Below are 27429 nucleotides of genomic sequence, written 5' to 3'. Positions count from 1 at the left end.
AAGCACGATTCAGCTCCCTTCTTGTGCAGACAGCGATGCCTCAGACAAAACAAAGTGGGTTCAACGAACACGTCCTAAATGACACAGGATACACTCCTGTGGTACTACTGCAGAGGGTTTTAAAAAAATGTTGACTTTACTTTCACCTACTTGAAAACCACGGCAACAGAGAGGGTGGGAAAGATCTTCCATAACACCCACAACAGCCAGGGCAGGGCAGGTGGAGGCCAGGACCCAGAACTCTCCAGGTTTCTCACAGGGTGGCAGGGCCCCGAGCAATTGGGTCATAATCTGCTGCCTGCCAGGATGCATTAGCAGGAAGTCTGACGAGAAATGGAGGAGATGAAGTCAGACTGGGTACTGTGACAGGGAAGGCAGGCGTCCTGAATGGCAACCTGAGCCACTGCTCCAAAATGCCCACCCCGTCAAAGCGTTTTCAGGTATTCCCATCTGCACCATCACATTTCATCCTTACGTAAGTCATGTCAAAGTCTCAGTATGGGCAGCGATTAAAAAAGTAGTAATAACCAATCTGGGATTGGTCTAACGACTCTACTCTAACCCTCCCACACGAAAGGTTTTCAAAGGGCTAACGAGTGAATGAAGCACACACAAAGACTTGATCAGGAACTACAACTCGCTGTGTCTCACCCACTGACCACTTCGAGGCGCTCACTAAACAGACTGGAGGAAAGAACTGTCCCATGGTCCCACCTGCCCAGTGAGTCATCATTTCTTATACCTGCCTACCCACACCTCTAAATGAATTACTAAGCAGTCCATGCTGAGGGCAACAGGCACCTGAAACATTCTGAGGTCAGTTTCAAGTCCAGCCCAGCACCTCACAAAGGAGAAGAGGGCAAAGCAGCTGACCTCCTTCAGCCAACAGTGTGGGGCTCAAATGCTGCCTGGAGTCACAGACCAGAGGGGATGAGGGGATGAGGCCAACAGAGCCAGTCTTGTGGGCCTTCACCAACAAGGAGGTGGTGTGGCCCACAATAGTTCCACTATCCAAGGTTTCTTGCCACCACCACTGCCCAACTGGAGAGATTTACTGAAATGCCATGTGAGAGGGAACACGTCCTACCCTCAACCCACTACAGTGCCCAGACCCTGTATCTTCACTGTCCATACCTGTCCAGTCGAGCAGGAGCTCATCCTATTCTATAAACAGACTGCAGGACTGACCGTGCTGGGATCACACTTAGGAGCTCCTTCCCTTCACCAGTGACAAACTACACCCCGTTTGAGGGCAGTGGCTTCCTACTCCTTAGCTAGACCCCCGTGCAGGGATTTTCTGATTGCCTTTTTTCTGGAGACTCTTTCTCACACCATCAGGTTACTTACTCACTCTGTCCACCAACAAATCAAAGGGCTCTCAAGACCTGCTGACTTCCTGTGCTGCACGGAACACATTTCTAGCCTGCTGTACCGCTGTCCTGGGTTCCACTGCCAACTTTTCCTCCCAACAGTCACCGGCTTAAACTCCTCAGGACATGCAGGAGGGTATATATAAGGAATCCTTGCATCTCTGAAACAGTTCTTCTTAAAAATGCTTTATTTATTTTCAGCTAGAGCACAGGAGGGGAGGAAGGAGGCAGAGAGAGAGGGAGGGAGGGAAGAGGATGTAGATGAGAGAGATAGAGACAGAGAAACTGATTAATTAATCTTGAGATCGTCCATCTGCTGGTTCATCCCAAAAAACCATAACCGGCAGGGAAAGGCCAGGCTGAAGCCAAGAGTCTGGAACTCCCTCCAGGTCACCCATGTGTGTGGCAGGGTCTAAACACTCGAGCCATCATCTGCTACCTCTCAGGGTGCACACTGGTAGGATGCTTGCCTGGAAGCGGAGGAGCCAAGATTCTTAACTGCGCTCCACTATGCGATGTGGGTACCCTCAGCAGCAGCTGGACCCCTGCAGCACAATGCCCACCCCAGAGGGTGCTTATCTGACTTTAAGTCTTTATTTGAGAGGCAGGTGGGTGTGTGTGTTGGATGGGAGACAGAGATGAGAGAACTTCCTACTGCTGGTTCACTCCTTAAACGCCCACACTGAACAGCTGGGGCACCAAAGCCAGGAGCTGGGCACTCAACCCAAGTCTTCCACATGAGTGCCAGGAGCCCAATCACCTGGGACGTCTGCTGCCCCCCAGGGTTCGTATCAGCAGAAAGCTGGAATCAGGAGCCAGAGCCGAGGACTAAACCCCGTCACTGCAACACGGGGTGCAGGTAACCTAGCAGGTGTCCTAACTGTCATGCAAAGGCCCACCCCTGACTGCCATTTTTTGCCAATGTATTCCACTGATAGGTTTGCTGGCTGAAGGCAGAGTTAGATAGTGAGAGAGAGAGAGACAGAGAGAAAGGTCTTCCTTTTTCTGTTGGTTTACCCCCCAAAATGGCCGCTGCGGCTGGTGTGCTACGCCGAGCCAAAGCCAGGAGCCAGGTGTTTCCTCCTGGTCTCCCATGTGGGTGCAGGGCCCAAGCACTTGGGCCATCCTCCACTGCCTTCCCGGGCCACAGCAGAGAGCTGGACTGGAAGAGGAGCAACCGGGACAGAATCCGGCGCCCCGACCGGGACTAGAACCCGGTGTGCCGGTGCCGCAGGCGGAGGATTAGCCTAGTGAGCCATGGCACCGGCCAGGATTCTATGTTTATAGTAAATACAGTTTCTCTCAGAACACTGCTTTATTGTCTTCCACATCTCACTGCTTCTACCCTGTGTTCTTCAAAACCCTCCCCAACCCTCTGTTCCTCCACTATTACTCTGATGTACGCTGTCAATGTCTCATTCCTCTTTCTGCTGGGCCTTCTAGAAGCTCCTGGACGGGCTGTCAGGATGCTGTATTCTCCTGAGTCTCTACCCGCCGTCTGAATGACCCTTGCACTCTGTCACTGGCCCTTCTATCCTCTCCCAAGATTCAATGCTGGTTTCTTTTCTTCCCAAAACCTCCCCTCTCAGAGCCTACTTACCCCTTCCGTGCTTTCAGCCACCTATCATTAGATGGCTTGGCCCCAATCACTTCCTAAAGCCTTCTCAAGTCCAACGTGGAGGTTTTATTATCACCACCTGAAACCAACACTGTTTGCCCTGAATCCCAAGCTGGAAGCTTCTCTGAATTTTCTCCATCACTCAATGAGTGAAGCTTTTATTTATTTATTTGTTTATCTGAAAGTCAGAGCTACAGAGAGAAGGATCTTCCACCTATCTGCTGGTTCACTTCCCAGATGGCCACAACGGCCAGGGCTGGGCCGGGAGCTTCATCTGCATCTCCTACATGGGTGGCAGGGGTTCAAACACTTGGGCCATCTTCCACTGCTTTCCCCAGGCTATTAGCAGGGAGCTGGATCAGAAATGGAGCAGCTGGACTCGACCTGAACCAGCACCCATATGGGCTGCCGGTGTTGCAGATGGTGGGTTTACCCACATCGCCAGCCCCAGGAGTGAAGTTTTTAATGTCAATCTTGACTCCCCCTCCAGACACAGTCAAGTCAACCTGCTCCCAAAGCTTTCCCACTGATTCTTTACCCCATGATTGCCCTAATTCCAGTCCAGGCTTTTACTAGCTCTTGTTCAACTGACCTCACACCTTCCTGCCTCTACCTACACCAATCCAACCTGGGTGTGGCTGCGGACACTTCTCCCAAATTACAGCTCTGGGCACGCACCCCCCCTACCCCCCCACCCCACCCCCGCTCAAGACCCTCTAGCAGCTGCTCACTGCACACTTAACGAGCGCACATACTCTGGCACAGTATCCATGACACAGCCTTAACCGTCCTGCCACAACAGATTAGATTGAGAGTGTGTGTGTGTGTGTGTGTGTGTGTGAGGGTCTTCAGACAGTTCACGGAGGGGCAGGCTTATGGTACAGTGGGTTTAGTGATGCTTCCAGCCCCAGCTCCTCGACTTCCAATATCTCTGCCAACAGATCTGGGAGGTAGCAGATGACGGCTCCAGCATCAGGGCTCATGTCACTCACACACACAAGACCTAGACAGAGTTCCTGGCTCCTGGCTTTGGCCTGGTTCAGTCTTGGCTGATGGAAGGTCTCTTTCTCCTTTTGTCATTTGCCTTTCAAGCAGATGAAAATAGATAAACATTTAAAAGTTCAGGGAAGTAATTATTATGAAAAACTTTATGGATTTTCAAAATTTCTGCATTAAAAAACTTTAAATTTCATTCCTCTAGACTTTCTGAAGCACCCTTATATAACCCCACAGCTAGTTTCATAGAAGAGAAAAAGTAAAAGAATCCTCTCCATCAAACGTAAGGACATTCTCAAACCCATTTGGGTAGGTGGGAAACTGAGGTTGAGTGTCAGGAGCTGCCCACTTTTAAAGGCAAAGCTACAGAGAGGGAAAAGGAAGGAGACAGAGAGATCCATGTGCTGGTTCACACCGCACGCAAATGGCCGTAACAGTCAGATCTGGGACAGGTTAAAGCCAGGAGGCAGGAACCCTATCTGGATCTTCCATTTGGGTGGCAGGGGCCCAAGTACTTGGGTTATCTTTCGCTGCTTTTCTAGGTGTATTAGCAGGAAGCTGGATCGGAAGTGGAACAACCAGGACTCAAACTGGCACCCTGATATTGGATGCAGCATTGTAAGCAGTTCGACCCAGTGCGCACAACACTGACCCCCAACTGTGTCCCTAGAGGATGCGGGATCACAAAAACCTTTCCTCCTGAGGCTGCCCTCGGCTAAATTTCTTGAGTTGTCTCAGGCTCTGTTCAACCCCAGGCAGGCAAAGAGATGAGGCCTTACGTTCCAGAGTTTATGAGTTTATTTTGTTTAAAATGTGCACAGAGCAGCCACGTGGGAACGTAAGGATAGCTATTTCAATACACTGTGTGCAACTTTATCTACTCAGAAGCAACACCAATTCTGGAACCCAAGTGTGTTTGCTGCATCTCATTGTCTGCTGCCACTCACATTAATAGCAGAGTTACTACTAAAAATAAAATGCTTTTGTTTTCAGAAGTTTCCCTAGAGAAAAGTACAAGCCATCATTGTGACTCAGGCACAAAGGAAACATGGCTGGCAAGACTCAAGCACTTTCTATAATTAAAAGCAAGAAAAGTTCTGACAACTTACCTAGCGAATTCGGCCAGTTGTTTAGGATCTGAGAGGTCAATGCCAGGGATCCCTCCCGGAGGAAGCTTCTTCCCTGTCATGTACTCTGAGTAGTCAGGAGGTGAGTTCTCTCCAATGATCTGTTCTTCAACCACTGTCTCGTGGTCAATGTCTTTTTTTTCATCTGAAACACATGAGATTATCTTAGCTGAGTAAATAGGTTTTATAAACTGTGAGGACCCCCGCTCCTCTCTGCCCTCTTGCAGTTCACTGCCAGCACCTTCGCCACTGCACTTTCCCGGTCCCAGCCCACTGCTCTAACACTCATTTTCAGCTTCCTTGATTCTCCTCCTCCATCTCCGAGTTCTGCTTTTTAGACACCACACACATCTTACACTTCCGACATGGTGGAACTGACTCGAATCGGACTTCCTGGCTCTCAGCCCTTGGCTCGCCTCGTCTGCCTTCTCACTCCAGCTGTGCAGGTTTCAGCTCTGCAGTGAGAGATGGACCACCCAGCCTAACCTGGACTGTACACACAGTCACCACCGACAACAACTTGTAAGCATGGCTGTGTTCCACAAGGGCAAGTTCTGCAACAGCAGGAAAGTTGGTCCATTTTGGTTCCAAGTCTCACCAAAGTCTGGATATAGCTGACTCTCTATAACTGTATGTACGCGTGTTATTGCCATCTCAAATCAAACAGGCTTAAAACGCAGTGTGGGCTCCACGTATTAAACCTCCTGTGTTCTAGGCACCACTGAATACCTTTAAAAGGTCTTGTCTCAGGGCTGGGGCAGTGGCTCAGGTTAACGCCCTGGCCTGAAGCAATGGCATCCCGTATGGGCGCCGGTTCAAGACCCAGCTGCTCCACTTCTGATCCAGCTCTCTCCTACGGCCTGGGAAAGCAGTGGAAGATGGCCCAAGTCCTTGGGCCCCTGCACCTGCATGGGAGACCTGGAAGAAGCTCCTGACTCCTGGCTTCAGATCGGCACAGCTCCGGCCGTTGTGGCCAACTGGGGAGTGAACCAGCGGATGGAAGACGTCTCTCTCTCTTCTCTCCTCTCTCTGTAACTCTTTCAAATAAATAAGTGTTAAAAAAAGTCTTCTCTCTGTGACCCACCTTGGTTCTTATTATCTCAAACCTAAAAGACAATAGGAGCTTAGCTGGTTTTTACAGTTCTGTTGTTCAGCGATGTTGCAAAGGATAAACAGGTACAGAAACCTTACTGAAACACCTTCACTCACGGTGCTACACAGATCACTTTGGTGACATTCCGTGTCCTGTGCTATCTGTTCCCCTTCAACACACGCAGTACCTTCTATTTCTCCTTGGCTTTTTTTTTTTTTTTTTTTTTAAGATCATTTATTTGAGAGGCAGACCCAGGAGGAGATGGAGAGAAGAAAGAGGGGGAGGAAGGGAGAGGGAGAGAGAAGTCTATCCCCTGTTTCACTCCTCAAATGGCCGTAATGGCCTGAAGCCAGGAGCCTCCTTCAGGTCTCCCCCACTGGACAGGGAGGGGCCCAAGCACTTGGGCCATCCTCTATTGCTTTCTCAGGCCATAGCACAGAGCTGGATCAGAAGTAGAGCAGCTGGGACTCGAACCAACGCCCATTCGCCAGCACTGTAGGTGGCGGCTTTGCCCACTATGTCACAGCGCTGGCCCCTGCTCCTTTTCCCATCTAGCTCTCTGCAGTGGCCGGGAAAGCAGTGGGAGACCTGGAAGAAGCTCCTGGCTCCTGGCTCCAGCTGTTGCGGCCATCTGGGGAGCGAACCAGCGGATGGAAGACCTCTCTCTCTGCCTCTGCCTCTCTGTAGCAATGCCTTTCAAATTAAATAAATAAATAAATAAAAGAAAAAAAAGAAAAAGAAAAGGAGCAGCCGGGACATGACTGGCACCCATATGGGATGCTGTTGCTGCAGGAGGCTTAGCTAACTATGTCACAGCCCTCCCCCCACGTTTAAAGAGTTACTTATTCTAAAGGCAGAGTTAGAAAGAGGGAGAGAGAGAAATCTCCCATCTACCCGTTCTCTCCCCAGATGGCTGCCAATGGATGCATCTGGGCCAAGCTGAAGCAAGAGCCAAGACTCCACCCTGGTCTTCCACACGGGTGGCAGGGGCCAAGTACCTGGGCCATCTTCTGCTGCTGCACCAAAGCACATCAAGGAGCTGGATCAGAAGTGGAGCAGGTAAGACTGGAACTGGCTCAACCCGCTGTGCCGCAACGCCGGCCCCTTTCCTTTGCCTTTTTCCCTTTTCCACCCAGCCTGTTTCTCTCATGAGCTCATTCACAAGTGCCTGGCGGGAGGCACTCAGTAAGCATGATCTCGCACTTCCTCTCTGAAGCCAGTGTCTCCTCCAGAGCCTCACTCAGATTCTCTAAGGGCCTGCTGATCCTATCTCTCCAGCCTCGGATTCCTACCTTTTCTTTGAACTTCTAGATTACTTCCTATTGATAAGACTAACAGAGTCTAACTCATTTCATTTTGAACTTTTGTTGGCCTTGCCTCATGCTGGAGTGGAAGTGCCCAGAGGCCAAAAATATCCTACCACCCTGACGCTTAAAGCAGAAAATAGGTGCTGATTTTCAGCACTAACCCAAACTCTGGTTCTCCAACAAACCGTTTTACAGAGAGCAGTAACACAGTATCTTTCCGAAGTTAAAGGTGACTTGTTCAAACCTTTCTACCCCTGTTACAAAACAAGACCCAGGAGGCCGGCGCTGTGGGGTAGTGGGTTAAAGCTCTGGCCTGCATCCCATATGGGTACCAGTTCAAGACCCGGCTGCTCCACTTCTAATCCAGCTCCATGCTAATGAGCCTGAGAAAGCAGTGGAAGATGGCCCAAGTCCTTGAGCCCCTGAATCTATGTGGGAGACCTGCAAGAAACTCCTGGCCTGGCCTTGGTCATTTGGGCCATACGGGGAGTGAACCAGTGGATGGAAGACCTCTCTCTCCATCTCTACCTTTCAAATAAATAAATAAATAAATATATCTTAAAAACAAAAACAAACAAACAAAAAAAAAAACAAGCAAATCCTACAACTGATGTCATTACCAAAAACTAAGTATACCGAGTTGACTGTTTAAAGCTCTCTGGCATCAGAACAAACAAGAAGACTGAATGCAGGTTCAAGTAGTTGTTATCCTGCTACTAAGTGGCAGAAGTCTACATCTAAAACCTAAGTATTTCACCGTTAAGCTGGAGTGCCTCTTATTTGGAACCAGGAAGAACAGGAGAGCTACAGATGAAGATGAAGGAACCCACATTAATAATGATAGCCACAGTTACTGACTGGGACTCTGCATTGCAGCTAGATTCTTTCATCCCATTCCCTTTCCCAGGGTACCCTCCCCCCACTCATTCTGCTTTCCCCTTCAATCTCTCTAACCCAGGCACAACTACCACGACATCAAAACTTGCAGGTGCATACAAACGCATAAAGGGAAGGGAGCTCTTTCTCTTCACTAATGTGTATTTTTGATTCAAGAATCATATCAGGTTGAGAATCACAATTGTGAACAGCAAGTGATGTCTTAGTCTATCAGGCTACTACAACAAGAATGGCTTATGCAACAGTCATTTCTCACAGTTTAGAGGCTAAAAGTCTAAGAATATGGTGCCCACACGCTTGCGCTCTTGGTGAGGGCCCAGTCCTCCATCTCTGGAGTGACATGGTCAATGCTGCATCTTCACAAAGCAGGGACACTAATCCCATTTAAGAGGGCTCCATCTTCAGACCTAATTATCTTGCAAAGGCACCACCTTTAACATATGAATCAGGAGGGTGGGAATACACTCAGCCTACAGCAGAGGATAGAAAGAAGGCTGAAGCCAGCATGAAGGTCAAACCTGGCATAGTCACCCCCTGCAATGCCAGCATCCCATATGGCCAAGGGTTTGAGACCCAGCTGCTCCACTTCTGATCCAGCTCCCTGCAGTGGCCTGGAAAAGCAGTGGAAGATGGCCTTGGGCCCCTGCACTTCTGTGGGAGACCTGGAAGAAGCCCCCCGGCTCCTGGCTTCGGATGAAAGATTTCTCTCTCTCTCTCTCTCTGCCCGTCTGTAACTCTACTTATCAAATAAATAGATCTTTAAAAAGAAAAGAAAATGTCACACATCACACACTGGAATACCCAAGCACGACTCCCAGCTCTGGCTTGTGACTCTAGCTTCCTGCCAATGCAAACCCTAGACGGCAGTGGTGCTGGTACAATTCTCTGGGTTCCCACCAGCCACACAGGAGACTGGGATGGTATTCCCAGTTCCTGGTTTCAGCCTGGCAGGCATTTAGGGAATAAACCAGTGGATGGGAGCCTCCTTCCTCTTAAATAAATAAAATTTAAAAGAAAGGCATGGGGGGGCTGGCACTGTGGTGTAGTGGGTTAATAAAGCGCTGGCCTGAAGCACCGGCACACCATATGGGTGCTGATTCTAGTCCCAGCTGCTCCACTTCTGATCCAGCTCTCTGCCATGGCCTGGGGAAGTGGTAGAAGATGGCCCAAGTCTTTGGGCCCCTGCACCTGCATGGGAGACCCGCAAGAAGCACCTGGCTCCTGGCTTCGGCTCCGCACAGCTCTGGCCGTTGCGGTCAACTGGGGAGTGAACCAGCAGATGGAAGACCTTTCTAACTCTTTCAAATAAATAAAATAAATCTTAAAAGAAAGAAAGAAAGAAAGAAAGAAAGAAAGGAAGGAAGGAAGGAAGGAAGGAAGGAAGGAAGGAAGGAAGGAAGGAAGGAAGGAAGGAAGGAAGGAAAAAGAAAAGAAAAGAAAAGAAAAGAAAAGAAAAGAAAAGAAAAGAAAAGAAAAGAAAAGAAAAGAAAAAGAAAGAAAGGCAGGCAGGCATAACTCATGGTATAAGGAATCACAGGCTAGATTATTCCTTATATTCATGCTAGACGTACTAATTGAGGGTCTCCTGTGTGTCTGGTACTGTGTATGCTAGGCACTGGGACCAAGAGCCAGACCTCAAACAAGAGCCCATGTGGGATGCCAGCACCGCAGGCAGTGGCTTCACAAGCTATGCCACAGTGCCAGCCCCAAGGCTCAATTTTCAACACCAACACTCAAGACTACAAAGAACCCAGAGAGCGTAGGTCTCAAGGAACAGCAGGTTAAGCTACTGCTTGAGACCCACATACCCTATCAGAGTGCTGGTTACAGTCCTGGCTGCACTTCCAATTCAGCCTCCTGCTAAAGCACACCCCAGGATACAGGGGGTGATGGTTCAAGTACTTGGGTCCATGTCACCCACGTGGGAGACCTGGATGGAAGAGTTCCAGGCTCCTGACTCTGGCTTGGCCCATCCTCAGCTGCTACAATCATTTGGAGGCATGAACCAGCTGCTGGAGGTGCTCTCTCCCTCCTGCTATTCTTTCAAATCAATGAATGAATGAATGAACAAATAAATAAATAAATAGTGGCCGGCATTGTGGTGCAGCGGGTTGAACTGCTGCTGCAACACTGGCATTTCACATTGCAACTCGTGGTTTGAGTCCTGGCTGTTCTGCTTCTGATCCGGCTCCTTGCTAATGAATGCACCTGGAAAAGCAGTGGAAGATGGTCCCAGTATTTGGGTCCCTGTCTCCCCTGCAGGAGACCTGGATATAGTTTCTTTTTTTTTATTTTATTTTATTTTTTATTTTTTGATAGGCAGAGTGGACAGTGAGAGAGAGAGAGAGACAGAGAGAAAGGTCTTCCTTTGCCGTTGGTTCACCCTCCAATGGCCGCGGCTGCAGCGCTGATTGGATAGTTTCTGGCTCCTGCCTTTGGCCTGGCCCAGCACTGGCTGTTGTAACCATTTGTAATCATTTGTAACAGCTCTGGGTATTGTAACCATTCCAGAAGAGAACCAGCAGATGGGAAGATCTCGCCCTCCCTCTCTCATTCTGCCTTTCAAAGAAATAAATTATAAACAAATCTTCTAAGAAGCCGCTTCCGGGGCCAGCACTGGAGCATAGCAAGTGAAGCTGCTAGTGCTGGCAGACCATGTGGGTGTCGGTTTGAGTCCCGGCTGCTCCATTTCCAATCCAGCTTTCTGCTATGGCCCAAGTGCTTGCGCCCCTACACCCATGTGGGAGACCCGGAAGAAGCTCCTGGCTTCAGATGGGCCCAGCTCTGGGTGCTGCAGCCGTCTAGGGAATTAACCAGTTGGAAAACTTTTTCTTTCCTTCTCTCTCTCTGCCTTTCAAATAAATAAAGTTTTTAAGCGCCACTTTCTATTCCACTTTGTCTGAGTTTGCTTATCCTAGGTACTTCATGTAAGTAGAATTACAGAGTATCTGCCTTATTTCACCATGTATGCTTTAAAAGTACATCCACTGTAGCAAACACCAAAATTCCATTCTTCATGCCTGAATTTTTCTGCGTAGACACCTTTTGTGTACCCACTCATCTGCCAATGGACACAGGTTGTCCGACAGTGTTAGGTGTCGTGAGTGAGGACGCTATCTGGACACAACCCTGCTGACACAAGGCATGTGGAGTTCATGACCTCCAACAAGGATCATCTAACTCAAATCCAAAGCATTGCTAGCTGGCCCTTTACAGAAAGTCTGCCTGCCGGCGCCGCGGCTCACTAGGCTAATCCTCCGCCTAGCGGCGCCGGCACACCGGGTTCTAGTCCCGGTTGGGGCACTGGATTCTGTCCCGGTTGCCCCTCTTCCAGGCCAGCTCTCTGCTGTGGCCAGGGAGTGCAGTGGAGGATGGCCGAGATGCTTGGGCCCTGCACCCCATGGGAGACCAGGAAAAGCACCTGGCTCCTGGCTCCTGCCATCGGATCAGCGCGGTGCGCCGGCTGCAGCGCACCGGCCACGGCGGCCATTGGAGGGTGAACCAAAGGCAAAGGAAGACCTTTCTCTCTGTCTCTCTCTCTCTCACTGTCCACTCTGCCTGTCAAAAAAAAAAAAAAAAAAAAAAAAAAAAAAGTTAAAAAAAAAAAAAAGTCTGCCAACCCTTGATCTATAATGATGGGATTGAATTTAGAGAACACAGGATTAAACTACAGTGGCAATTTTTCTACTTGGAACAAGGAATAATTTCTGACAGTGAGATCACTGAACAAGGACATTTTACTACCAAGTAAGACACGGGTCAGCATTCTTTCACACAGGTTAAAGGTTTGTTTTGGAGAAGTACGAGGGATGGCAGGACGACATCAGACGGCATGGAAGACGCTGGGGGAAGAGAGAAGCTGCAAGAATTCCTCTCCAGTTGGAGATCCCTGCGCAACACCACGGACAGGCTTCCAGGAGGCAAGTGGACAACCATGCATGGATAAAAAGTGTTCTAGGTTGCAGAAAACTATACAGGAATTGGACACAGACTACATTTAAAGTCACAGAAATATGTAAGATTAAAAAGGAAATGCATTGAGGGATTCAGGACCACATCTAGGCAATTCCAATACTGAGGAAAACTTTGTAAAGCCAGAATCAAACTGGCTAAAAATCAGTATTTTTTTTTTTTTTTATCACCATACACATGCACTTCAAAGTCTTCTGTTGACCTAAGTTTGAAATAATTGTAGGTTACTCCATGCTTTCGTAATGAGATCTCCCATCTGCTGGTTCACTCCTCAAATGGTCTCAACAGCTGGGGCTGCACCAGGCCGAAGCAAGGGACCTAGAACTGTCATTCTGGTCTCCCACACGTGTGGCAGGGGCCTAAGTACTTGGGTCATCGTTTGTTTCTTTCCTAGGCACATTAGCAAGGAGCTATACTGGAAGTGGAGCAGCCAGGACTCAAACCAGTGCACACACAGGCTTTAGTAAAAGAGTATTATCAGCTGTCCTCCATTTCTGTAGGTTCAAGACGAGACCCGCTAAGGAAGGCAGGCGTGGGTCTTCAGCACCCAGTGGGACAGCAAGAAGTGACCCTGTGAAAGCGCCCATAACATCTGCAGAATCCAGCACCAGGATTCAGACACCTCAACAGGAAGGTTAAATGTGCATGGGCCATAAGGGTAGAGACGGCACCAGCAGCTGACAGATCCTGTTGTTACGCCTCTCTCTCTTATGCACAAAGGCAGATAATTCTTAAAATTAAAGATGAAAGTTGATTTTTCACCAACCTGCAAAACGACTCCTCAGCATCAAGAAATCACTCCTGTTATTCAATCTTTGTGGAAGACATACAGCATCAGCTTCTCTGGTTCCCTGTGAGCCACACTGCCTGCTCACAACTTCTCAATCAGCATAGGTGAATTTCGTTAGTTCCCCAGCTCTCCGCCCTATCTGTAGCAGTACCCTTTCTGGGAAGCTAGATCCTGTCTGCACACAACTCAGTCCCTCACAGGTACAAGAAGCCATAGTGGCAGGACTGTGACCTGTGCTGGGTATCAGTGGCTGGGCACACCAGGTCCACCAGGAGTGTGTGCATCCAAAGCACAATTTCAGCAGGGCTGAGGGCCATCTGAAACTAACGCAGAAGATAGGAGCCCAGCAAACAGAGACCAAGCACGCAGGCCTGACCTCTGTGAAAGGGGAGCTCACCTCCATGAAGAAAGTGCTGGAATACAAGAAAAAGTTCTGTGACGCCTCAGAGAAACATGGAGGGCAAATCAGCTTTATTCTAGGCAAGAAGTCACCAATCTTTCTGTGCTATTCAGTCTTTGAAGTTGTCTTTCCATTTTAACTTATAAGAAATCCAATGACAGTGAGGAGCAGTTTTAGAACATGCTCTCCTTGTTCCTACTATTTAAATTAGGAACATTTTATTGATCTCAATTTCCTTGTGAATTGTTGAATTCTCACTGCTAGTAAAAAGTTACACATTGTCTTTTTTTTTTTTTTTTTTTTAAGATTTATTTATTTATTTGAAAGGCAGAATTAGGTCTTCTATCCACTGGTTCACTACCCAGATGGTTGCAACAGCCAGAGCTGCACCGATCTGAAGCTAGGACCAGGAGCCTCTTTTTTTTTTTTTTTTTTTTTAAAGAATTATTTTTATTTATTTGAAAGAGTTACAGAGAGAGGAAGAGTAAGAAAGAGTTCCTCCATTCTGCTGGTTCATTCCCCAAATGACTGCAACGGCCAGAGCTGAGCTGACCCAAAGCCAGGAGCTTCTTCCGGGTCTCCTAAGCAGGTGCAGGGGCCCAAGCACTAGGGCCATCATCTACTGTTTTCCCAGGTCATAAGAGAGCTGGATTGGAAGAGGAACAGCTGGGACATGAAACAGTGCCCATATGGGATGCCAGTGCTGCACGCTGGAGCTCTAACCCACTGCACCACAGCGCCGGCCTGCCAGGAGCTTCTTCCAGGTCTCCCACGTGGGTGCAGGGGCCCAAGCACCAGGGCCAAGTTCTACTGCTTTCCCAGGCCACAGCAGAGAGCTGGATCGGAAGTGGAGCAGCTGGAACTTGAACTGATGCCCATATGGGATGCCAGCACTGCAGGTGGCAGCTTTACCTGCTACGCCACAGTGCCGGACCAGCGTGTCGTGTAGCTTATGGTTTCTGACAGAGCGTAGTTTCTGCTTATGAACATAAGTACCTGTGTTACATGGCACTTCGGTTCTGGTATTTACACATTTATGGTTAGGTATATGTAAGAGAGTTCATTTACACTGATATTCTGCTGTTATTTGCCAATATATTTATGTGAAAATTTTAGTCTTAGAATATAGTGGGCTATCCATGGCTTATTATTTGGGCGAGTGTATTTACTTGTATATATTTACGGATTTGCCCTCACACTTTTTTTTTTTTTTTTTTTTTTTTTTGCGCCAGGCAGAGTTAGTGAGAGAGAGAAAGGTCTTCCTTCCGTTGGTTCACTCCCCTAATGGCCGCCACTGAGCCGATCTGAAGCCAGGAGCCAGGTGCTTCCTCCTGGTCTCCCATGCGGGTGCAGGGCCCAAGCACTTGGGCCCTCCTCCGCTGCCCTCCCAGGCCACAGCAGAAAGCTGGACTGGAAGAGGAGCAACTGGGACAGAATCTGGCACCCTGACCAGGACTGGAACTTGGTGTGCCGGTGCTGCAGGCAGAGGATTAGCCAAGTGAGCCATGGCACCGGCCTCATACTTTTTAAAAAAAGATAATTTTTATGCTAATTTGTAAAGGTGATTGTGGGTAGTACTTATTTAAGTACTTATTAGTAGCTTTATTTAAGCTACTAATTTTTTTAAAAAGGATAGTGCATTTTTCCCTTTTTGTATTATTCCATTTTAAAAATGTCCCTGTCATAGTATGTATGCAAAGTTCCATAAAGCATGCCTTCCCTGTATGCACTGGCTACTGCAGTCCTTCATTTCACACATGCGTTCTTCAGGGGAGTGCTAACTTGATCTACTCTGTCAAACATGCTGTGCACGTCACTGGTTTCTACTGCCCAGTAATGGGGCAATACTGAGCACCCATCTTAGTAAAACACGTAAGAAAGCCAGCCTCTAAATCTGCTTTAAAAACTCTTGTACGCATATTTCTGGCTGGAGCTCCCCTCATGGGCAGGACTTAATAATTCCCTTGTCCATCACAGTCTCCCAGCTGTTCAGCTGCCTCTGTGCTACCAAAGTCACAATCACTCCCCGTCGAGAGGCAAACCAAGAGACTCAAAAACAATCTGTAGTCAAACAGATACAATTAAAGAACCAGAGCCAGAAGCACTTTAAAAGTCTAAAAGGTAAAAACAATCTCGGGGCGGCCCTGTGGCCAGCAGGCAGAGCTGCTGCCCAGGACACCAGCACCCAGTGACGGCACCGGTTCGTGCCCGGCCACTGCATTTCTGAGCACCTCCTGCTAACGGCCTTGCGAAGCAGCACCTGGGACTCTGCCGCCTATACGGGAGACTCAGGGAAGCCCCTGCCTTCAGCCTGGTCTTTGTGGACAGCTGGGGAGTGAACTAATGGATGCAAGACCATCTCTCTCCCTCTCTTTGATGCTTTCAAAATAAACAAATCTTGGAAGAAAAAAAAAAAGTCTCCTCTGCCCTCCTGACTCCAATCAAGCTGGTCTGCCCGCAGGGGCACGCAGTGTCTGACGGAAGGCGCTGAGTCAATGCAGCTTCCTCCTGCGCCTCCCTTCCTCACCGGAAGGCCAGGCTGCTCTCTAAAACCCACGTCAGAATCTCTTTCCTTCTGTTCCTGTCACTCCAGCCTCCACTCAAACTCTGCTTATTAATGAACGACAATACCACCTGTCACAAGGCTCAAACAGGGTGACATGCTGAACGCCAGCCAGCACGTCTGAGAAAGGAGCAGGATGCAAGCTCGCAGGCCCCAAGAACAAGGACCTGGCCATCTCTGGAGCAGTTACTTGGTTACCACCACATTTTAATCAAACAAATCAAAGACCTTGGGTATGGTTTCTAAGGTGAACCTCACCTCATACTTAACAGACAGGCTCAATTTTTTAAAGACTTTTATTTATCTATTTATTTTTAAATTTATTTGACAGAGTTAGAGACAGTGAGAGAGAGAGAGACAGAGAAAGGTCTTCCTTTTGTTGGTTCACTCCCCAAATGGCCACCACGGCCGGCACTGTGCCGTTCCGAAGCCAGGAGTCGGGTGCTTCTTCTTGGTCTCCCATGCGGGTGCAGGGCCCAATTGCTCAGGCCATCCTCCACTGCCCTCCCGGGCCACAGCAGAGAGCTGGACTGGAAGAGGAGCAACCAGGACTAGAACCTGGTGCCCATATGGGATGCCAGCGCCACAGGTAGAGGACTAACCAGGTGAGCCATGGCGCTGGCCCCCGACAGGCTCAATTGTTAATACTGTATTTAATTGATTCCAATAGATTTCGCCTACATTTTACACCTGCAAAACTGAAAGCTCAGAAATATGACGAAATAAAATTTTCTCTATCAGCCTTAATGATTCCAAACAATGTTAAACTTAAAAAAAAAAAAGCACTAAACTACAGTAAGCATGTAAAAAACATGGAAAATATCAATCCTGGGGCAGGCACTGTGGCAGAGGGCTAAACTGCTGCCTAGGATTCCTGCATCCACACTGGATGGCCAGTTCAAGGCCAGGCTATTCAGCTTCTGATCCGGCCCCCTGTTCATCAGAAGGATGACAGCTCAGGTATCTGAGACTCTGCCACTGTGTAGGAGACCGGCTCCTGGAGTCACCTGGGGAGTGAACCAGGAGATGGAGATGACCCCCACCCTGCAACCCTGTAGCTCTGCCACTTAAGTGGTTTTTCATTTTTTTAGGCTGCATCTCTGGCAGCTCTTAACCAGCACTGGGAAATGAAACACTACCAACAGTTGGGAAAAAAACCCAGAGCTACGCATTACTATCAGGGGTCTCCTTCACATTACAAAGCAGTTCACTTTCAAATCCAGCCCTAGGAAAAGCGTGATTTCCTTAGAAGTTTTTCTCATCCTAGTATCAGATAAGGGCACTGTAATTTCCTTTCCCTTTTTTTTTTTTTTTTTAATCTTAATTGCCAGGAAGCTCATATGCTTCCTTTTCCCCCTGTGATCCTGATTTGGCTCCATCAATTTGCATACTTACCTATTTGTGTATGCGTGTATATGTTGGCTAGATTGTTTCTCTACTCTTTCAATCTTGGGCCATTAACTTTGGTCTGGCCATTGTAGGTTATTTTTGAGAAAAAAGACATTACCCACTCATCACTGCCACCTCCCAACCCTTCGCTGGAGTGGGAAAGCTCAAGACTGAGGACTCAGGAGTAAGCAAGATCAGCATAGTCTGTTTCCCACTTAATAAAGATCTTAAGAAAGGGTACTATGGTTTATTAACTACCTGTTTCTTTGATAGCACTGTCACATTTCTCAACCCAAACAAAAGCTTTTAGGTACTAAGCCCTATATTCTTGGCTGAAGAAACAAGGCTTCAAAGATCTGAAGTAAGCAGTAGATCTGGGATTTGAACGCAGGACTGACCCTAAAGCCCATCCCCACCTTCTCCACATGCTTAATTCTTCTTTCCCACCATACAGGAATAGAACAAATGGTATTCTGGTCTGTAAAACACAATTCTACCATACAGCACAACTTCCATCCATTCACTCAACCTTAAACTTTCTGAATTTATTTGATATGTATATATAAAGAGAGATCTTCAACCATGGGGTCATTCCCAAATGATTCCGACAGCCAAGGCTGGGCCAGGCCAGGCCAAAGCCAGGAGCCTGGAACTAAATCCGGGTCTTCCAGCTGGATGTCAGGGACCCAACTACTTGAGCCATCACCCGCTGTCTCCCAGGGTGTTCCGAAGTGGGAGAACCCAGCAAGTTTATCAAGTATTCTATTCTGGCTGGTTTACTCCCCAAATGGCCACAACTGCCAGAGCTGAGCCGACGATCCAAATCCAGGAGCTTGTCCCAGGTCTCCCAAGTGGGTGCAGGGGCCCAAGGACTTGCTTCCCCAGGCTTATCAGCAGGGAGCTGGATCAGAAGTGCAACAGCCACAGCGCCGGCCCCCCAATCCTATTTTTTTTTTTAAAAAAGCTTTATTTATTTATTTGAGAGGCAGAATTACAGAGAGAGACAGAATGAGGATCTTCCATCTGATTCACACTCCCCATATGGCCACAACAGCAAAGCCAAGAACCTCATCCAGGTGCCCCATGTGGGTGCAGGGGCCCAAGGACTTGGGTTATCTTCTGCTGTTTTCCCAGGCAGATCGGAACCGGGGCACCTGTTGTGGCAGGCGGTGGCTTAACCTACTGTACCACAGCGCCAACCAAGAACTCCATTCTATTCCCAAGTTCAGCACTCTCCAGGAAGAGCCAGGGCCAGACTTCCTGCACAGCAATGATAACGGACGGCTTTCCCCACGCCCCCGATCCTCTAGTTGAGAAGAATTAATTTACACAAGCAGCAGCTCACCACAAATAATATGTTGTATCAACGCTCAGCCATATCTGAACCCACTGTGCAAAGCTAAAGAGACTTCCTACCCTCATTTGCCAGAGCATGTTAAAATAGGATAGTTTTGCTTTAAGAAACTATTATATCGCTTCCTACAGTCACACAGCAATTTTTAAAGTAAGAGTGTCTCTGTTATGAAGAATAAAAATGACCTTAGGGATCTTCCCATGCCAACAACTCATTTTACAAAGATCCCAAGGTCAGAAGACAAGACATGCCAAGGTCATCTATTGTCCTCTAGAGAAGACATGTGAAATGTGATGCTGGTACTAGTATGATTCCCAGAAACCACGGGGCTTTATTATTGACAATCAGTCACAAACTCAAACAGAACGGGCCCATCAATAAGAAGATACTGAGAGCTCGGAAATGGCTCCCCTTAGGCACTATAATTCAATTCCACGACACACACAAAGGCACACACCCACACAGAGAGCTAACTTCCAAGATGTCTCTACCTCTTCCACATATTCAGCTAACAGTTGTGAAATTAACATTATTTTCAACAACCAAGTCACATTCCAGAAGTCAAATTTTAAAAATATAAAGTTCAAGTGTTTGTCCAATACTCACTGGTAAACAGAGTTTTGAAATGATGAGAAATACTCACTTTTGCTTCTCTTCCTATTGGAAGTAGCAAGAACACAAAGAGAATGAAATCACCCCGGGAGCTGATCAGGAGTTAAACAGAAGAATGCAGATCTTTAAGAAACGTTCGCTGTAGGCCGGTGCCGCGGGCTCACTAGGCTAATCCTCTGCCTGTGGCGCCGGCACACCAGGTTCTAGCCCCAGTCAGGGCGCCGGATTCTGTCCCGGTTGCTCCTCTTCCAGTCCAGCTCTCTGCTGTGGCCCGGGAGTGCAGTGGAGGATGGCCCAAGTCCTTGGGCCCTGCACCCACATGGGAGACCAGGGGAAGCACCTGGCTCCTGGCTTCGAATCAGTGCGATGCGCCGGCCGCGGCGGCCATTGGAGGGTGAACCAACGGCAAAAAGGAAGACCTTTCTCTCTGTCTCTCTCTCTCTCACTATCTACTCTGCCTGCCCCCCCCCCCAAAGTTCGCTGTAATAATTCTTTTGCTAACAAACCCATGAGGGATCCAAACTCCTTAGTCTTAAAACAGACCAACCTTGCAAAGGAGACTTGAAAAGCAAAGGAAACAGAAATGCCTTTTGTAGGGTAGGCATTTAGCTTAGCAGTTCAGATGCCCACAGAGCATCCGGCTGCAGCCCTGGACTTGGCTTCCTGCTAATGCAGACCCTGGGAGGCAGCAGGGATAGCTCAAGTGACTAGGTTCCAGCGACCTGGAAGGAGTTCTCGACTCCTGGCTGGGGCCTGGCCTGGCCCAGCTTTGGCTAGTGCAGGTATTTGGAAGAGTTAACCAGTGAGTCAAAGATCTCTTTCTTCCTCTCGAATAAATTAATAAAAGTGTGAGACTGACCAAATACCTTTAAAAAGAAAGCAATGCTTTTTTAAAATATATCTAGGACACAGTATGTTTGGCTGTTTTTAAATGTGCTCTCTTCCAAAGCCTGAACCACTTGTTGTAGATAGGACAGGAGACCCGCCCTTTCCCGATTAGGGACCTCTCTCTTCCCTGGAGAGGGAGCGGAACAGCAAAGGTTAACAACCTGGAGCTGACAGTCACACAGCACAGGAGGCTTTATCACGTAAGCCAGGGCTCCCAGAGCTGCCAGGTCAGGACTCGGATCTGTGAGTTAGGCTACCCGAAGTAGGTCATGGGGTTGCAGCCATTCCTTTGGAAGGCTTTTTTTGGTGTTGCTCCATGGGAATTTGTCGATTGTGTCTCTACTTAGAGATAAAAGCACAGGTAAAAAAAAAAGGGGGGGGGGGAGGGGAGGCCCACAGAGGAATGGCAAATAGTCATACCTAGTTACTTCTGACAATTTGAATTTTCTGAATGTATAAAAAGACCGAGAAAACTTCAACACATGCTGACTTTTTCACTTCACTGATTTTTGTTACCAATGGCTTTCTGGCCTTAGATGTTTCGTTCACTCCAGCACAGAGCGCTTCCACATACATCCTACTACTGGATGATAACTAAAGCATCAACAGCCTTCAAGGTCACAATTTCTAACCACATGAAACCTCAAGACTTTAAAGGCCCAGATTTCCCTCAAAACGTGTTAAATGTTCGATTTTTATCATTAGCTTCCCTACTCAGTTCAATAGTTTAGTTAATTCCATTTATAATTAGCTCAATATACAGTCACATCTATATAACAGCAATGAATATCTAAGAAAAAAGTATGTCACACTTTGCCCTAAATCTGCCAACACTGCAATCTCCATTAACTGGATGTGAGGAAGAAAGCTCAAAGCAAACAATGGCCTTAACACAACTGGTCAAGAAAACCCGAAACAGAGCTGAACTGTGATTAAATATTGAAATGTGTTCAGATTAACGAGGCCTTAATATTCTCATCTGCAAAAACACACAGGTCCTGCCAGACTACCTGGACAAAAGAACATTCTACATTATTTAGCATTATTTACACTATTAAAGTGAGTGAAGTGCACACCACTCCAGGGGTGAACCCTGCAACATTCTGCTGACCCTACAGAGGCCACATATCGCATGATTCCAATTATATAGTGTCCAGAGCGGGCAGGCAGACAAAGGAAGTGCATTAGGGGCTGCCAGGGGCTGGGAGGCAAGGGCATGGGGAGTGACCGCTAACAGGTACAGTTCCTTTGGGGGGTGATGAAAATGTTTTGAAATTAGACAGTGGCACCTCTGTACAACCTAGTTGGTATCAAAAAATCCACAGAACCGTGAGAAGTCAACTGAATTAAAAAAAAAAAAGAGCTGATTTAAAAGACCCCTTCAGGTCTAAAGTTCCCCTCCTATACAACTGCTGGATTCCCTTGTTGCTGCTACATTCGAGATGCCTACAGCACAGCAGGGATGTGCTTCCTCCCTGGGAAGGTAAAGGAAGGTGGCATGCAAGCAAAAGAAATCCACAAAACCCAAAACTCAGGTTTCCATAAGCATTTATTTTAAACCAAGAAGTGCTAGTAACAGGAGCCTTGATGGTAGTCTATGCACAATTATTTTTGTAATGACCTCAGGTAACAAAGGTTGGGGCTTAGGCAAAACTTGCTTCCCGGCTCATCCCAATCAAAGGCCCTGTTTTAGTAAAACTACAGTGCTGTTAACTCTCATGCCTAGGCTCAAATGAGATCAAGTACACAGAACTAGTTAATACACTTCTTACCAGCTCCCCCTACAGCACACGCCCAGATTTAGCCTAACATCTAAACTGCCTTGATTTCTTCACCTGTTAGCAACTGTTATCTTGCTTCAGCTCTGAGAATGAAATCCTGGTCAGAATTTGAACTAGGGACATGATAACTGACCACAAACTACTTAGCTTCTCTCTGGCACAAGGACAACTAAAGGGACTGATTACCACAAAGCCTGTCTGAGGAGACGGGCCACCCCAATGTCATTCCCTCCAGCACTTATAGCTGCGGCCCAGCAGACTCCTGGATCACGCGAGAGACCACCACTGCTTTAGGAAAGGGACACTGAGATACTCCCCTCGCAGCCCCGAGCACAGGCAGTGCGATGACTCCTGGAGGCTGACTTGGCTCTAGACTGGCTTCCATTTGTCAGCACCCAGACCCTTTGCCCTCACCAGCTGACCTGACACACTACTTGGTCAAAGTCACACACTACCAAGTTTGCTTGGAAGAGTGAGTTAGCAATTAAGGATAAATGCAAAATATGTTGGTTTTCTAAATTATTGTGGAACTGGACCATACACACACCGTAAGAAGTAGTAAATGTTGGGGCCGGCACTGTGGCACAGCGGGTAAAGCCACTGATTGCAGAACCCGCCTCCCATACGGGCGCCGGTTCGAGTTCCGGCTGTTCAACTTCCGATCCAGCTCTGGGCTGTGGCCTGGGAAAGCAGTAGAAGATGGCCCAAGTCCTTGGGCCCCTGCACCCGCGTGGGAGGCCCGGAAGGGGCTCCCGGCTCCGGATCGGTCCAGCTCCGACCGTTGCGGCCAACTGGGGAGTGAACCAGCGGATGAAGACCTCTCTCCCTCTAACTCTTTCAAATAAATAAAACTTTAAATGTAGTCTTATGTGACTCCTGTGTTTTTACCTAAGTATCCCGAACTCAACAAATTCATCAAAAAAAAAAAAAAAAAAAAAAAAAAAAACCCAAGCCTCATCCCCCTCACGCAGTTCCTGCTAAGGGAAACCCCCGGCTCGCAGCCCCAGCAGGCTCCGTGCAAGCCGCTCCGCGCTCCCGGGGAAGGCGCCTCCGTCACCGCCCGGCCCTGGCGGCGGCGCTCGTCCCTCCGGCCCGGGCGGGCCTCCTCGGCCCAGCCTCTCCCGCTCCGGTCCGCTCAGGCCTGTGGACGGCAGCAGCGCGCGGCCACTGCGGGGCCGGGGCGCACCCCGGGGCGCACCCCGCGGCCCTCCGCCGGCGCCGCACAGCGCCCCAGCCCTTCGGCCGCCCGCGATCCTCCCGCTCCGCTCCCGGCAGGCGATCGACGAGGACGACAAAAGACGAACCCCGCCGCCTGCGGGGAGACCTGCGGAGCCGACGCGGGGCGCGGCGCTGACAGGCCGGGCGGGCCGGGCGCGCGGACCGCGCGGCTCCCGGGAGCGGTTGGCGTCCGCGGGGCTGGGGGCGGGGCGGGCCGCAGCGCCCCCCAGCGGGCGGCGGCGGCGGCGGCGCGCGCGTCCCGGAGGCCGCGTCCGGCCGCGAGGCCCGCGCCGCGGCCCCGCCAACGCCCGCCGCCCGCCCGGGCCCGGGGGCGCGCAGGGGGCGCGCGGGGGCGCGCGGGGCCGCGGGGGCGGCGCGGCCGTTGGCCCGGGCCGGCCCCTCCCCCTCCCGCCGCGCCCGCCCCCCGCCCCGCGCCGCGCTTCCCCCTCTCGGACAAACTACGCCATTGCGGCCTAGCCGGGCGGCGCCCCCCCGGCCGCCATCTTCGCGGCCCGCCGCCGCCGCCGCCGCCGCCGCCCGCCGCCCGCCGCGCCCCCGCCGCGCCGCCATCTTTTGGGGCCGCCATACTTGCCTGGCGGAGAAGATGGCGGCGCCCATCGCACACATAAAACATGGCCTCCCTTCAAAACAAAAACATCCCGGGGCCGGCGCGCGGCCGGCGCTCACCTGAGGACCACATGGTGACCGAGAACTCGCCCTCCAGGGTCTTGATCTGCACCTGCTTCTGCTCCCACTTCTTGTTGCCCGGGTCGGCGCCGCCGCCGCCGCCGCCCGCCGCGCCGGCCCCGCCGCCCAGGTAACTCTTCTTGCCGCTCTTCTTGCCGCCGCCCTTCTTGACGCGGCCGCCGCCCGCCGACGACGAGCCGCCGCCGCCGCTCTTGCCGGCCGCCGCCACGGTGACCAGCGTCTGCTCGATGTAGTCGTCGTCGCCGCCGGCCGGCGCGGGCACCGGGATGAGGATCTGGTCCTCGAAGCCGTCCTCGGCGCGCAGCCCGTCCGAGTCGTCGCCGCCCACCACCTCCTCGCGCGTCTGCACCAGGATCACCTCCTGGTGGTGGTGCACCTGGGTCGGGTCGTCGGTGACGAGCGGCTGCAGCGCGATCATGGGCGGGTGGTGGTGGTGGTGGTGGTGGTGGTGGTGGTGGTGGCCGGCGTGGCCGTGGCCGCCCCCGCCGCCGTGGTCGCCGCCGCCGCCGCCGCCGTCCTCGTCGTCGTCGTCGTCCTCCTCCTCCTCGCCCACCACCGTGGTCTCGATGGTCTCCACCGGGATGGTCTCCACCTCGATCTCGTGCAGCTCCACGATCTCGGCCGGCATCTCCGAGCCGTCCGTGGCGATGTAGAGGGTGTCGCCCGAGGCCATGGCTGAGGGCTCCGCCGCCACGGCCGCGGCGGCCTCGGCTCCTCCGCTGCGGGCGGGCGGGCGAGGAGGCGGCCGGCCGTGGGGAAGGCAGGCAGAGGGAGGAAGGCGGCGAGCGGGCGGGGGGAGAGGGGGCGGGCGGCGGGGGGGAAGGGGCGGGCGCGGCGGCCGCGGCGGCGGCGGGGCTTCCCCGCCTCCCTCGCCTCGGTGCGCCCCGCGCTCGCTCGGCCGCTGCGCGTCCCGGCGGCCCGCCTCGCTCGCCGCAGCCCGCCCGCCCTGGCCGCGCCTCCTCCCGCCCTCGGGGCCGGCGTGCCGCTCGCCCCCTGCCTCCGGCGCCTCCGCCTCCTTCCACACAAATACCAACTCCTCAGCCCGAGCCCCAGATCTCGCCGCCGCGGCCGCCGCCACACTCCGCTCGGGCTCGGCCTCGCGAGACTTCCGCGCGGGCCTCGGCCCGCCCCGCCTCGCCGCCACTCGCCGGCTCGCCCGCCCGCCCCTCCCTCCTCGCCAATCGCCCGGCCGGGCTCTCGGCCTTGGCCCCGCCCCCTCGCCCGGACTCCTCCCGGATTGGGGCCGGTGCGACAGGGGGCGGGGCGGGCCTCACGCGCGCTGGCTGGCCTGCGGCGCGTGACGTCAGCGCGGCGCCGCTACCTCCCGCCGCTGCCGCTGCGCGTCGCGCGGCTCCCCGCCCTGCGCGGTGCACCCGCGACAGAGCCCGCTCCCCGGGGCCCGGGCCGCCCTCGAGAGCGGGCGTCGCCGCCGCCGCCGCCGCCGCCGCCGTCGCTGGGGAGCCGGTGAGCGGGCCGCGCGGTTCGGCGCCGTGGGAGCTGGAGATCGGGGTGCGGTGGGGGTGGGGGAGCGGGCCGAGCTCGGGGCTGCGCCGTGCGCCCCAATAAAGTCTGCTTTGACGAGAAACGCCTGTGCTTCGTTTTTCGCGCCGGGCGGCCTTCGCGGTCGGCGCCGGGCTCCTGGGTGAGTGCGGAGGACGGGGCCGGGCGGCGCCGCGCGCCGGGTGCGGGCCGGGCGGAAGCCGCGCGGGGCCGCGTCCACCGTTGGGAGGATGTCCGTTATTCTTTTGTGACCCGCGGAAACCGGAGGCGGAGCCGTTGGTGCCCGGCCGCTGCTCCTCGTGCCCGCCGCACCGGCTTGGCACGTCTCCGGGTTTTCCCTGCCGTGTTCTCCATCGCAGCTGCAGAGGAGCCCAGGGGTTTTGTCGTTTGTTTTGGGGTCCACCCCCCCCCCCGCGCCCCCCAGGCGCAGGCTAGCGGCGAGCTCTCCCCGCCGAGTCGGGTCTGTCGCAGACACTGTTGGCTCGCACCCGTGCTCGGCGGAGCTGGCCGTGGACCGGCGGGTTGCGTCTGTGTGCTGCCCGGCCGACTTGGTGCCCGTGTGGCTTTGCGAGCGTTCACGCGTCTTGCATGCACCGTGTCTGCAGGCGATGCGGGCGGCTTGCTGTGCAGAGCGCGTTAGACGTGCGTGCGTTCCCAGAGTGGCTTCCCAGTGCTCGTCTGGGCTCGGTTTTCGAGAATATTCGTGCGAGGAGCGGGAGTGTGGTTTTCTCCTTGAGCTTTAAACCCTGAGTAATTCCCTTTTAGCGCTGCACCCACACAGCTTGAGTCGAGTCGTCTCTGGCTTCCCAGCTTACAAAGCCTCCATAAATATTTCATAAACGAAGCGAGCTGTGGGAGAATTTTTTGCATGGCTTAGCGCCTTTGCATTCCGCTTTCCCACTCTAGTAACTGGTGCAGGTGATTGATGAGAGAGCAGGAGACAGGGAGGGACCCAGCGTCTGAGTGGGGTCTGTGGGCGTACACTCGCAGGCACACGGGGCCGGCAAGGGTCTCAGGAGCCGCGGGGGCGCCCCGAGTGCTGTCCCCGAGCAGGGGGCCTGCTCCGCGGTAGGAGAGCCTGCCTTCCACCCCTGCTGGGGAGGTAGAGAGAGAGAGAGAGAGGTCCTCCATCCACTGGGTCACTCCCCAAATGGCCGCAGCAGCTGGAGCTGGGCCAGTCGGAAGCCAGGACTCCCATCCCCCACTATGGGTGCAGGGGCCACTGCTTTCTCAGGCTGTCAGCGGGGAGCGAGGTCGGAAGTGGAGCAGCTGGGACTGGAACTGGTGCCCACGTGGGATACAGACGCTGCAGACCAGGGCCCTAACCCTCTGCGCCACAGTGCCGGCCCCTGTGGGGTGTCTTCTCACACAGTGCTGTTGGCTCCGGCCTGCTTACATTTGCTAAAGTTAAAACCAATGTAAGAGAAGAGGTTAAAGTGCAGTTTCAAAACCACTGTCTGTTTGGAGAGAGTGTTCAGCCCTGTGAATCCTTTTATTTTGGCAACAAGCCTCTAGATGGTTATTGTCACTTAGTGAAACTAATGTTTCCGATCTGTTTCCTTCCCACCCCTCTGGGCAACGGCCAGGCCTGGTCTGTCAAAGCTGAGTGCCTTGTAGGTGGGTGCCGGCTTGCTTTTTGTTTCATGCCACAAAATGAGGCCGAAAGCTCTTTGAAAACGCCTTAACTTCCTGTGAAGAGTCCGACCACTGGGAGAGTGATTGAACAACCGTAGTAGAAGGATGGAGACCACTGGACCCCTCACGATAGCAGTTGTGCCTCGCCGTCTAGAATGTCTGAGAAACCAGAGCAGGAGAATGGCTGGGGAGGAGTGATGACAGCCTGATC

At 51.7% G+C, this 27429-nt stretch overlaps 1 protein-coding gene across 1 annotated transcript in view; it reads right to left on the bottom strand.

Moving 5' to 3' along the window:
• The window catches only part of YY1 (YY1 transcription factor), a 37131-nt gene extending 11579 nt beyond the window's left edge, over positions 1–25552 (bottom strand). The window contains exons 1-2 of the mRNA XM_051830847.2: positions 24063–25552; positions 5094–5256 (exon numbers count right to left, since the gene is read on the bottom strand). Of these exons, the coding sequence (XP_051686807.1) occupies positions 5094–5256; positions 24063–24756 (857 nt within the window). The 5' untranslated portion in view covers positions 24757–25552. The remainder of the gene's footprint in view (positions 1–5093; positions 5257–24062) is intronic.
• Between the last annotated feature and the right edge of the window lie 1877 nt (positions 25553–27429).

Source organism: Oryctolagus cuniculus, chromosome 20 (assembly GCF_964237555.1).
Source record: "Oryctolagus cuniculus chromosome 20, mOryCun1.1, whole genome shotgun sequence".
NCBI classification, from domain to species: Eukaryota; Metazoa; Chordata; class Mammalia; order Lagomorpha; family Leporidae; genus Oryctolagus; species Oryctolagus cuniculus.
The sequence above is the reverse complement of the archived record's forward strand: the minus strand, read 5'-3'. Positions and strand labels throughout refer to the sequence as shown.